Genomic DNA, 13,230 nt, shown 5'->3' on the forward strand with positions numbered 1-13,230 from the left:
AATGGTTAGCCCTGTTTTATTGAGGCGTATCACATGTAGGGCACACATACCCCACCACGTTACAAAAGTCTTTGGTCCCACTCACATATTTTTTCAAAGCACCTCCTGTTCTCACCTTGTAAATTAAACAAAAAGTATACAAAATCCCCTTAACACACACCACCCCCCGACACACACTAACATTAAAGCATTTCCACACTCACACGACACCCATCAGTATAATAAATGCATCACAAGAGAACTTAATGCCTCGAGGTATACAAAAATAGCAGAATATTTACTCTTTAAATCAGGCCTACAGATGCATACCACTACTTCATCAGTTTTAACACAAAATCATGCAAAAAGTGAATAAATAAATTCCAAAGACATAATATTGTCTACTAAAAATTAGTATATAAATATATACTAACTAGTTGCACCGAAACAAGGAAGGCTGCACCATAGTAGTAGTATCAAATATAATACAAAATGCTCATTGCATGAAACTAGTAGTTGGCGAAGACGAGAATAACTTTCCTGCGCCAGGAGTTTACCGCGGTCAGGTCTCTCTTATCAGGACACCTCGGTTCCCACCTTCTATTTTTTGCTACTTTTGTTTTACGTCCCGTGGGTCTCGGACACCTCTCTTCTGCTTCCTGAGGGGCATCCCTGCTTGTTGGTCAGTACAAGTCTGTAGTGACTGACCTGGCCAGTAAGCAAATAGGGGTTAAAGGAAGCCAAAAAGATGAAAGGCTTCTGCAAGGGATAACGGTCCACCAGGACAATGCAAGCCCCAGCAAACGTCAAACACAGAGGCCACTGACACGTTGCCACAAGAGAGAGTCAGAATAACGTTGGCTACAGAAAATTCCAGTACTTCATGTCCGGATGTGGAGAGCAAATTCCAGTTGCCTGAATAAAAAGTTCATTCCCAGTAACGCAGAGTGAATATATGAGACACCAATATATGAGACTATATACACCAATTCCCCCCATATCTGTGCTGCTATGCAAGTATGCAGCATGTGACCACATATTGTCAAGTACTTTAGCCCGCTTAATACCATCATGATATGTCATTTGGCACCAAAGGAAAGCATAAAAGTCGTAGCTGTATTACTGCATAAGACATGTACCCGCACATTGGTCCTTTGCCACACTGTTTCTCATGGATAATAAAAAAATAATAAGAATAAAAAAATAATAAGAATAAAAAAAAAACAGTGTATTCACTTGTACGTCGATTTACCTCCAAAATTGGTTGCATGCAGCTTGTGGAAGCATTTGCCATAGTAAATATATTAACAGCAAAGGTATATATCGAACAACATGTATAACATTGGCACATCAACAACGATGCATATATATTGTATGTTGCAGCTCCCATACGAAACACTGACAATTTGTCAGCCACTGGGATGCTGACAAGTACATTACCATTACATTCACTTCAAGGAAATTGACTGCTGTGCGCTCTTTCCTTTGGCAGTCGGACTTACTGAAGCCCAACACACAAACCACGTTATGTAAGTAGGAATTGCAATCTCTTACTTACGAGAAATTTGCAAAACACTATTTTAAAGCAGCAGCAGCAACAACAAAAATGGAATAACAATGTAAAGCCTAATGCTGATAAGATGTCACGGCCTTTCTCGAACTTGTTTCATCTCCTGGCCTTGATATGAAGCGACTTTAAATGTTCAGACATCTGCTGCACTGGCAGTGAGTCATCTTCACATAGTACATATGTATATAGGACACACATAGATGTTACCTAGTGTGCAATAACACAATATTCCCTGTCCAATTATTATGCTGTAAGTGGAGAGAGCTCATGCAGTTCCCCATCACGTGTAAGCAATGGTTCCCGCTTAGACTTGTCCCCTTTGTTGGTTAAATTGCTGAAGAGAATGCTGAACGTGGAGCCAAGTAGGGACGACTTAGTTGCCGGGTTTCTGGGAGGTCCATCGTCCAGGCCGCAGTGAATAGAAACACCATCGCGATCACGCTGGAGTGAATCTCGTGTCCCCAAACGTGATTCCAAGGAGGACCGTGTTGGCTTGCGGAACCTATGGGACACCAACATGGCATGTAATGCATACAATGTGTTAAAGCTTGGGCTTTACTGGTCCTCCCCATTGTTTCACTCAACAGGTAAAAAGTATGTACTTCAGTTAGTTGCGCTAAGCAATTCGCTGCCGATAACAGTTTGACAGCACAGTGATTGCAGTGATTTACAGGAATTTGCAGCAACTGGAAAGGCCATACATTTTTGTTGCCCCAGAAATGCACCCTTCCCACCAGCTCCTGTGGCATAGTTCCCCCTGAAGTCGTCCCAGGACGTATACTAACCCCCCCCCCCCCCTGACCATCACTCCTTCCTGCTGTCCTCCCTCCGTCTGTCCACGTCTGTACGCCGCTCATAGCCACAGTTGCTCCACGGCGCTAACACGAAATTGAAAAAAAAGAGAAGAAAAAAAGAAATGCACCCTTCCATCACCCTTAGGTGCGAGGGAGAACAAGCATTGCTTCTTTATCTCTCCCATATTTAAGGGCAAGGGAAGAATGTGTTTGTGGGAGGCAATAAAAATGGCCTCCTAACCTGCTGTTTTTCCATTGCCATTTCCTCACTCTATATTGGCTACACCCTTTTTCCGAAAATGGCAGCAGCATCGGCGCAGCAAAGGGAACAGATTTAATTAACCAATTAGTCAATTTTAATTAACTTAAAACTTAACCAGTCTGGTTAAGTGCCACACTTGTGACTTCCTGGATCATTGCCCTCATTAATTTTCAGTAATGAACTTTTTCATTAAAATTGACTAATTGGTTTCACCAATTACTGCGATTGGAGAAAAGTGTTCCCTATTTTTAAAAAGTCCTGACCACAGCTAGTGAGGCGACCCTCTATTCAACATGAATAGTATTAGAATTCACATTTTACAAGAAAAAATAATTCACGTACGTCTTCAGCAGTAGAGAGGAACAAACAACGGAAATGGAAGACATCGCCATAGCAGCTGACCCCATCCAGGGCTTCAGGACTATGCCAACTGGCATGAGGACGCCTGCATCCAAGAACCAGCACATAACAATTAATAACGTAAGCATTCAAAGAAATCTTTCCACTGAATGTATTTCCCACACTCACCTGCTGCCAGTGGAATTCCCACTAAATTGTAAACTGTCGCAAAAAAGAAATTGCAACGAATCCTCTGAACTGTAGCCTTGGAAAGGGTGATGGCCCCAACAACATCCAAGAGGTCACTCTAATGAACAAGAACAGATAATGCGGTATGTACAAATATGCATAAGGCTCAAAAGTAAATACGTAATGAACAGGTAGTATAGCCAGGGTGTATACTAAACTGCAGCCTTCAAATTCCCTGACTTTTCCCAGTTGGTACACAACTGGCAATGGAGACTCAAACACACGGGGAATGAAAGCGACGTGTCCGCGTTTCGTTCCCGATGAGTTTGAGTCGCCATTGCCAGTGTTTATGTAATGCCGGGAGATCGGCACTACGTACTGCCCGCGACCTAGTAGATTACAGTGAGCATGTCATAATCGGCAACCACTATGAGGAGCCCGTCCACGCAATTCTCTAGGGGGCGCTACTCATCGGCCCGCGAGATGTACATCGTGATTAGGCAATGGAAATTTGAATTTTGAACGTGCAGAAGCATACGTACGAGTACCGTAGCAGACGACAGCAACAGTGCATATGAAAACACGTAGAATGACGATGATAATCAACTTTAGAAAGAAGCATCTCTCGTCGGACATCCACTGCTTGTACAAAAATACTATGGTACGCTAAAGTACAAAGCGCTGTAGAAATTGAGGAAGCAGTAACAGGGCTGATGAGTAGCGCCACCAGCAAGGATGTCCACGTGATCCACTAGGGGTGCTACTCATCGGCCTGCGAGATGTACATCGTGATTGGGCAATGGAAATTTGAATTTTGAACATGCAGAAGCAGACGTACGACTACCATAGCAGACGACAAACACAGCGCGTATGAAAACGCGTAGAATGACGTTGATAATCAACTTTAGAAAGAAGCATCTCTCGTGGAACATCCACTGCTTGTACAAAAATACTATGGTACGCTAAAGTACAAAGTACTGTAGAAATTGAGGAAGCAGCAACAGGGCCGATGAGTAGCGCCACCGCTAGCTTGCAAGTGCGGCGCTGGGAAGGGGTCCATATGACATGGTCGCTGTAATCTAGTAGGTCGTGGTAATGCCAGGCTTCCAGTATCATATCTCATGGCTATTTTTTTAAGCACTGTTCTAAATTAAATTGCACAGTGACAAGACATCGTTCAGCGAACATTTTTTATTTAATTTTTTGCATGGTGGCTCCTCACAGACTGCTCGGTAAATGACACATACAACCGTATTCTTATAGAATCCTCGACTCGGTCTTCCATTCATACTGCTCCTCGAGACCAGTTTTGTGCTTTATAAATCGACCTTCACTCCTAACGCCCCCCCCTCCCCGAGTGGAGAAAATCCGTGGCACTTTCCTCGAATAGTACACGGTAGTGCCAGTGCTTCCTGGAAGCCCCATGGCTCCCTCAAGTGGAGGAGCGTTTCTTTCCTCCACTCGCAGCAGCTGAGGCGGGGTCTCGAGTCGAAGATCGTTTAAGAATATGGCCGTATGTGTTACTTCATTGCTCCTTTAAGTTGAGGTGGAGTTAGGTGAAACAAAACTTACAACACTGGTCTGTGTTAGTTTCCTTTCATAACATGGTAACTAACGCGAAGAAACACAGACGGTTACCATGTTACCCAACCAACGCGCTTTACATCTTCTCGCATTTGCTTTCATACTGCATTAAAGAGCCTCTAATTGTTCACTTTAACAAAAGGCTAAGAATTCGTGCCCTTATAGGAAGACCTGAACTTGTAAGGAGAAGGGGTTCCTTAAAAGTGCAAAGCACAGTAGCTTTATTCAACTCTAACACGATCACAACTAGCAGTTTTGACACTGTTAAGTTCTTTTGTTTAGCTGCAGGGATGACATTCTCAATATAAATGTGGGACTACCACATCAGTTAGATTTTCGTGCACTTCTCTGCCCCGTGACTTCCCTCAATGTCGCACCTGAAGCACATGCAAAGCTGTACAAAAGCGCAAAAATGGACCTGCACAAGATAATATAGAGCCTGAAGTTTTAGGGTTCAACCCAATTCTTCCCCGAATTTGCACCCCGAATTGAAGGTTGCCTCTTTAGGGTGAAACCCGATTTTTACTCGGCAAATTGCCCTCGCTGAGACGTCTGCGGGAATGCACACTAACTTGTTTGGCAGCAAATGCAGTTACATCACCATTTGTACCGAACCAGTTTTAGTAACTGAGCCCGATTTCTCCCCGAATTTGGCGTACTGGAGGTTTTTCCACCCAAATTTGCATGAATTTAGAGCACATTTATTTACCTTTTTTTTTTTTTTTAATTACGTGTTAGCGGCACGAAGCAACTGTGGCTATGTGCGACGTACAGACGTGGACAGATGAAGAGAGGACAGCAGGAAGGAGTGGGGGACAGGGGGGGGGTTAGTGTGCGTCCTGGGCCGACTTCAGGGGGAGCTGTGCCGACATTCGTCCGGAAAGTCTTCGGAAAACCCAGGGAAAACCTCACACAGCACAGCCGGTGACAGGATTCGAACCCGTGTCACCGCCCAGTCTCGGCGTGGAAAGCAATCATCTTAACCAGGAGCTGGTACCCAATTTTTACTCCCCGAATTTAGAAAAAAATATTTCCCCGAAAACTTCAGGCTCTATAGATAGAGAATGGCAGCTAACACCATTTGGGCGGGAAATAGGCCCATCAAGGAAGGCACGTACCCGCACAAGCACAACATCCGCCGCTTCCACGGCGACGTCAGTGCCGTTAGCGATGGCAATACCGATATCTGCTTGGGCAAGAGCCGGTGAATCATTGACGCCGTCCCCGACCATGGCCACCCGTTGTCCCCGTGCTTGGAGCTGCTGAATTTTTGCCACCTTTGTGTCAAGAAAAAAAAGGAAGAAAGAGCATTCGTTAGTTGTCCGTGATGTTCCCATACAGCCTTGCTGGACTTGTTATCACCTTGTGGGAAGGTAGAACCTCAGCGTACACTTTGTGTATGTCAATTTCCTTGGCGACTGCTGCTGCAGTCTTTCTATTGTCACCTGTAAGGAGAATCACTTCCAGTCCCATGTTCTTGAGAGCGTGCACCGTGAGTCGGGCTTCGGGTCGAATCTGGTCAGCGACTGACATCATGGCAACAAGGACCCCTTCAAGGAAGAACAAATGTTTAAAGTGTCGTGCACGGGGTACTCCTTCTCGTGGAATGAAAGATACAAAGAAAAACATAATGAATACAAATATATACGTAATACATTACATAATAATTCATTACAAACCGTTATTATTATACGGTATTATCATACTGTTACTCTTATTACATAATAACAAGTACAGTCGCCGTCCGATTTTTCGGACTCGGCGGGGATCGCGCAAGAGTCCGAATAATCGAGCAGTCCGAAAAAACGAATTTCGCTTCAAAATAAACTTTACTAAGCCCTAGTAGGCTGGAAAAATTTGTCGATGCTTTCCTAACGCGCTTCCAGCTCTGCCTGATAACATCAGCTTCTATTTCCCGAAGCGACATTTCGTCACTGTAAGTACACTGACAGAGGCACCGCCGTCATCAAGTCCGCAAGTCGGCTTCACCTAACGCATGCGTGCTTTAGGTGAAGCTCGCTTCACAGGGCTGTCGCGCGACTCGCGGGCGGACAGCACGTGCTGGGCCGTTGGCCAAAAACGAAGACGCAACAGCGCTACGACAGACCTCTTCTACTCAGAGGAATGGGAAATCAACAATCATCACTGCCTATTTTTTTTGCCTCAGTATTTTAGTTGGTTGATTTCTTTTGATACGAATTTCAGATGATAGAAGTGTTTTCCGTCACCCCATGAGAGAAATTCGCGGGTTGGGCAAACAGAGTCCGAAAAATCGGTCGGCGACTGTATATCCGTTATTTAAGCACGAAAGAAGCCGCAACTTGTGCTTTCCTCTTTCTCTCCTTCTCAACAGGCACAACAATGTGAGGCGGCCTTCCATTGGTCCCCTCAAACAGTTTCTTGCATTGATTGTTGATTGTACAACGTATTGTACAAGTTGATTGGACAACGTATCCGCACTGCCGTGTTGTGCCTATTGAGAAGGAGAGGAGAGGCAAAGTGCAGCTTCCTTTGCAAACAAGAAAGCTTGCACACAGCAAAAGGGCACTAGTCAATTTCTACTATTCACCTGCCATGCCTGTGGCAGAAACAGTGACATGGCATTTCTCCCCTGTAATTTTTTTTTCTGCCCCAAGAGTACAACTGTATGCAGAAGACTGACACGTTTCAAATTTAACCTGATTCTTGCCCATATTTCCACACCCAATTGCAAGCATATGCCTTTCATCTTAAACCTGCTAATTTTGTGTGAGCCACTGGTTTGCTTTATAAGTAACCGACATGTTTGTGAGTTCAAACTAGCTTCCTGTGGTTTAGCACACGCTCATCTTAATTGAGGGCTGTGGAAAACAGGACAGCGGGTAGGAGTGACTATGTTTAATAGCTGAAACAACGGGAGAAGTGGTGTCACGAGATGATGGCAGCTTTGTCGTCATCACAAAGATTTAACAAGGGATATTCCACGTAGCATTCAATGACCTGATGTCACGATCTGTCACTTTTCTATCAGGACTACGTTTCGTGGCGTGAACAAAAGCAATTCACTATTTGAAAGATAATGACATGTACTTACCATCAATGGCACACAAAACAGCTGTCTGACCTTTCTCCTCATGCTCCTCCATGACAGCATCAATGGCACCATATACTTCAATTCCATTACGGTTCATCCATTCACGGTTCCCAATTAGCACAATGCTGTCTGAACGCTTGGCCTGGTCACCTGTAACAAACGTTTGTCGGTAAGAAAGAGCACTGAATCCCTGACTAGCAGACAGGGAGTGACTGAGCAGGAGTGAGCAAACGCAGAGCTGCAGCGAGCGGTAACTAAAGTCTCCGGATTACCGCGGGCACTACGTAGATCAGTCGGACCAGCACCACAAAGTGGGTCCCTCCCCACTATCGTCCTAATCAACATGACAACCAATTAAGTCATTCTCGATATTCTGATTAGTTACAATGGCAGAAGAAGAACATGGGCGAAGGGTAGTCTAATGGCGAAAGCGCCTGCAGCTGCTACATGGTGAGACGTGGCATACCAGACAAAATTCACACTCATGAGCATGATAACTCATGCTTAGGGTTCTTTGTTTTCGGGTTAAACCCGATTTTTCACGATAGCTTCCCCCCGACGAACAAGTTTTCAAGAATGCGGGTAAAACCCGATATCTACCCGAAATCCTTGGCTTTCCTTCAACTTGTCGTTCTCGGTAAACCGTCAGAAAAGTGAATCATAATATCAGCAAAGAGAGCTATTTGTGACAACATGTTTGTCCTCCTTTTATGATCCCCTCCTGCAGGAGTCAAAGACGAGCTTTTGTGGAACTCTTGCAAGTGTTTGAACACCGCGGTCATTCACTGCCCCGGTTCCGAGCGGAAATATAAAAATTCCTGTTTCTCGTCCTAGTGTCACAACTAGGGTTGCCACCAGGCCGGTATTATACCGGCAAGGCCGGTTATTTGTTCGCTCTGCCGGTAGGAAGGTGATACCTGCAGCCTTTTGCCGGTATTTGTGGCTCAACACCTTTCCATAGGGGCTTTTACGGGGTTTTCCTTTCAACATTCCACTACAGCTTGAATAAATCTGGAGCACAGACACAACTCCGTAGTCACCAGTCATTTTCTTAGTTATTCATTATCATTATCATTGTTGTCTTGAGCGAGTACGCTCGTTCTTTCTTTCCCTCTCTCTGTATACTCTCCACCCCTCACCCACTTTCCCTTTCCCACAAACATTTCCTCCTTTCCCTCTATCCCACATCCTCTCCCTCAGCCGGTATTTTTCACTACGAAAGGCGGCAACCCTAGTCACAACAGTAGCTTGTTTCGCATGCCTTTCGTTTCACCCGAAAATTCCCCAGGTGACACATCAAACAGAGATCATAGCGCCAGATTTGCTTAGACGTTTGTAGTGCCTCACCTGAGCCATCTGAACTCTGCAGTGGGTTGTACTGTACCGAGGACAGAGTGGCATCACCCCCGGCTACAGACAGCCTATCAATAATTACGCCCGCGTTGTCCTCCCTCGAGGCACGCCCTTTGGATGCAACAAGGTACTCGGTGTCTCGCAATTTCGGCAGCTTTTCGTCGACGCCTGACACGCGGCAGCGCAACCCGCAGCCGGCTACGGCTCCAAAGTCCTCGCATCTGCCCAGGCTGTCTTCTCCGAGCACCTGAAAGTTTAATTTAATTCTCAAAATTTAATTCCGCGCGTCAAGCAGTAAGCGCAACAGGGTATGAAAATATTTTAGGTTGAACAGAAACTTTGGCTGCGAGGAAAAGAATTATACAGTCAAACTCCTTTACAACGAAACTAAGGGGACAGCAAAAAAAATCTGCAGTAAAGGTTGCAGTTTATTCATTATTGTTTCTGTTGTTATCGTGATTGTTGTTATAATTTTCTTCGTATTTCCTTCACCCAAGTAATGCCTTCTGGCCTTTGGGTTACTAACAATAAAATAAATAAATAAAGGTATTTTCGTTAAAAAGGATGTCCATTATTGGACCTATAGGGCTCCAGCGGGACCGCAAAAAACTTTGCTGTAGTGGTATTTTCGTTAAAAGGGTGTTCGCTATAAAGGAGTTTGACTGTACTTATTTCTACAAACTTCAAAATGTTCAGTTTAGGAAGCTTACACGCACACAGAAGATTTTACGTATGGACACAGGACACAGGCTACATGCAAGGAATCAGGAAGTTATCGCAAGCAAATCTGATTGATTACAGGTTCTCTGATGCAACTGTGATGCTGGTTATACCGCACTTACTCACGTATAAGATGCGCATTTTCTTTACCTAAAAACATCATGCCATTGAAGTGGTGCTTTCAATACACGGGAGAAAGCCGGGGTGCGTTTAATGTATGGGGCACAAAAATGCACCAGCATTTCGGCACTCAAGTTGGGGTGCATTGAATATTCGAGCGAGCCCAATATGTGAGTAAATACGGTATACGTACAAGCTAGGAAATGATGAACATGTAAAAAAAATTTAGTCACTAGATCGCTAATGCTAATACATCAGAAAATTATGCCAGATTAAACAAGACCGAACTACCATAAACCGGGAGATTATCTTACATCCTTGACGAATGTCGTGATGGCCAGACCAATGGGATGCTCACTGTTGGCCTCAGCTGTACCCACAAACGCAAGGAGGCGGGAAAGCGAGCAGACGTGGTTGTCTACAAACAGAGCTATTCGGGTAACCATGGGCATGCCTTTTGTCAATGTGCCCGTCTTGTCAAACACGATGCACTTGACCTGAAATAGTAACATTGCTCACTCCGAGCACCAGCTAGACAGGCTCATTTCTGATGCTCCTACAGATCATTGTTGCCTGCCCTTGGTGTAAATAAATAAATACGTAACACAGATAGTGGTCATGCTGCTTTCTTATAATAGAGCCTGAAGTTTTCAAGAAATATTTTCTTCTAAATTTGGGGGACAAAAAACGGGTACATATACATGTGCTCTAAATTCGTGCGAATTCGGGTGGAAAAACTTCCAGTACGCTAAATTTTGGGGGAAATCGGGCTCTGTTACTGAAACTAACTGCACTGGTTTAGCACAAATGGTGATGTAACTGCATTTTCTGCCAAACAAGTTAGTGTGCATTCCTACAGATGTCTACAGTCCAAGGGTAGAAATCTTGTTTCACCCTAAGGCAGCAACCCTTCAAATCGGGGTGCATAGTTGGGGTAGAACGGGTAAAACCCTAAAACTTGAGGCTCTACTTATAAGTCGCAGTCCACTGTCCATTTCTTTTGTGATTACGTTACGATACCATGTTCATGGGGAGTATTTTCCCCCTTATGATACGCAGCACACAACTACGCATCTCATCGGAGAGTAAGAACGTTCTTAGATACTCAGGAAACCTTCGTAATATGCTTGCCTTGTGTAGCAATTCGAGGGGTTCTCCACCTTTGATGAGGATGCCATTTGTGGCTCCCACTCCCGTTCCTACCATGACAGCTGTGGGAGTGGCCAGACCCAGAGAACACGGGCAAGCAATCGACAACACCGTCAGGGCACATCGGAATGCAAACTGGCAGATCAGCTCGGTGTCAGACGTGTGGTAGTCCTAGAGATATTTATAGCACGACATAATCTAACACAGCACCGCTAAATGCCACAATATCATTAGAGCCTGAAGTTTTCGGGAAATACTTTTTTCTAAATTCGGAGGGTAAAAAATTGGGTAAATAAGCGTGTGCACTAAATTCGTGCGAATTCAGGTGAAAAAACTTCCAGTATGCTAAATTAGCATACTAGAAGTTTTTTCACCTGAATTCGCATGAATTTATGCTATTATTATTATTATGAATTTACGCGAATTATATGCGAATTAGCATAATTCTATGCGAATTATGCTAATTTGGGGGAGAAATCGGGCTCAGTTGCTCAAACTAACTGTAGTGGTTTGATACAAACCGTGATGTAACTGCATCTGCTGCCAAACAAGTAAGTGAGTGCATTCCTACAGACATCCCAGTGAGGGCAATTTGCCGGGTAAAAATCGGGTTTCACCCTGAAGAGGCAACCTTCAATTCTGGGTGCAAATTCGGGGGAGAATCGGGTAAAACCCTAAAACTTCGGGCTGTAAATAATCATGCATGACACAAGAAATCTCCTAGAGTTTTTTTTTATAAAAGAGACAGCTGTTGCACTTTACCATATATCATACAAAGAACTGATATTCCGTTTCTGGATCAGTTTTACCACATTGAAACATGCACACCACACCTTCCAGTTCCATGAATAATGTGACAATTTGTATTACACGTTTTCACTTGGCTCACAGATGTGATGTGTATTTGAACATTGAGTGCATCTGTTGCTCCATTACGAAATATTTTCTAAGCGGCCTTCCACGATCTCACTGTTGGCCATTTTCAAGATTCAATAACAAGTTATTCCCAAAAAGAGACAGGAATGCTAACTTGTTACCTGTTTTGCAAAGAAGCGTGTAATGAGATTCACATCATGATAGCCTATTGTAACCCATACAAACAGGGTGATCAGTGAAATTAGCACAATGGCAGGAACAAAAAAGCCAGCCAGCTTGTCAGCTAACTGCTGAATTGGGGCCTGAAAAATCAAAATGACACATGTATAACAACAACAGGATAAAAATATGAAATGAGACACAGTGAATTTCTCCATCAAACGAGAAAGATTATGACTGATTAAGTACCTTGGATGTCTGGGCTTCTTCAACGAGGCGCACAATTTGAGCCAGTGTTGTGTCCTTACCGACGTGGGTCGCAACAATTAATAATGCTCCATTGGTGTTGATGGAGCCACCGATCACCTGTGAGCCAATCCTTTTGGCCACGGGCAGCGATTCACCAGTTATCAGCGCCTCGTCCACCATTGAAGCGCCAAAGCAGACGCGCCCATCAACCGGAATCTTTTCTCCTGGAACGACCTAGGTGGGAGGCATCTCAATGTGAGGTAAAATGTGCTATGTCTGGGCAAATACGTAGAGATGCTAAACATCAAATCCCACGATGACATATTTTACTCAGAGTTTGAACCAAATGTAGTATACAGTAAAATAACATCTGCATAATTTCTCGAACGGTGACAAGCAGTCGTGTGTGCTTCGGTGTTACTTTGGCACAATGCTGCATCGCAGACGACATGTATGTGCCATATTTGCACTGCTGAGATACTGTCATTACAGGAGTATTGAAATTTTGTACTTGTGAGTGATGCAAGTGTGCAAGTGCACATATCACTTGCATGGAACCTACTACAGTAGAATCTCGATGATACGATCACGGATGATACGATCACGGATGATACGATCACGGATGATACGATCACGGATGATACGATCACGGATGATACGATCACGGATGATACGAATTTCGGGATGATAGGAATTCTTTTCCGGTCTCGGCCGGAATGCCTATTCTTCCCATGTATTAGAGTTCGGATGATACGAACGCGTTATCTTGCCTTTACGGATGATACGAATGAGCCAAGGACGCGACAGAGGTCGT

The 13,230-nt window shown here is 44.3% G+C and overlaps 1 protein-coding gene across 3 annotated transcripts in view; it reads right to left on the minus strand.

Moving 5' to 3' along the window:
• The window catches only part of LOC135394693 (copper-transporting ATPase 2-like), a 26,407-nt gene continuing 13,177 nt past the window's right edge, over positions 1–13,230 (minus strand). For all 3 annotated transcript variants that reach the window (XM_064625556.1, XM_064625555.1, XM_064625557.1), the window contains exons 11-21: positions 12,417–12,650; positions 12,170–12,310; positions 11,115–11,303; positions 10,298–10,480; positions 9,138–9,390; positions 7,791–7,940; positions 6,080–6,267; positions 5,836–5,994; positions 3,134–3,251; positions 2,948–3,050; positions 1–2,051 (exon numbers count right to left, since the gene is read on the minus strand). In XM_064625556.1, coding sequence (XP_064481626.1) covers positions 1,793–2,051; positions 2,948–3,050; positions 3,134–3,251; positions 5,836–5,994; positions 6,080–6,267; positions 7,791–7,940; positions 9,138–9,390; positions 10,298–10,480; positions 11,115–11,303; positions 12,170–12,310; positions 12,417–12,650 — 1,977 coding nt within the window. In that variant the 3' untranslated portion in view covers positions 1–1,792. The remainder of the gene's footprint in view (positions 2,052–2,947; positions 3,051–3,133; positions 3,252–5,835; positions 5,995–6,079; positions 6,268–7,790; positions 7,941–9,137; positions 9,391–10,297; positions 10,481–11,114; positions 11,304–12,169; positions 12,311–12,416; positions 12,651–13,230) is intronic.

This window comes from Ornithodoros turicata, chromosome 5, assembly GCF_037126465.1.
Source record: "Ornithodoros turicata isolate Travis chromosome 5, ASM3712646v1, whole genome shotgun sequence".
NCBI classification, from domain to species: Eukaryota; Metazoa; Arthropoda; class Arachnida; order Ixodida; family Argasidae; genus Ornithodoros; species Ornithodoros turicata.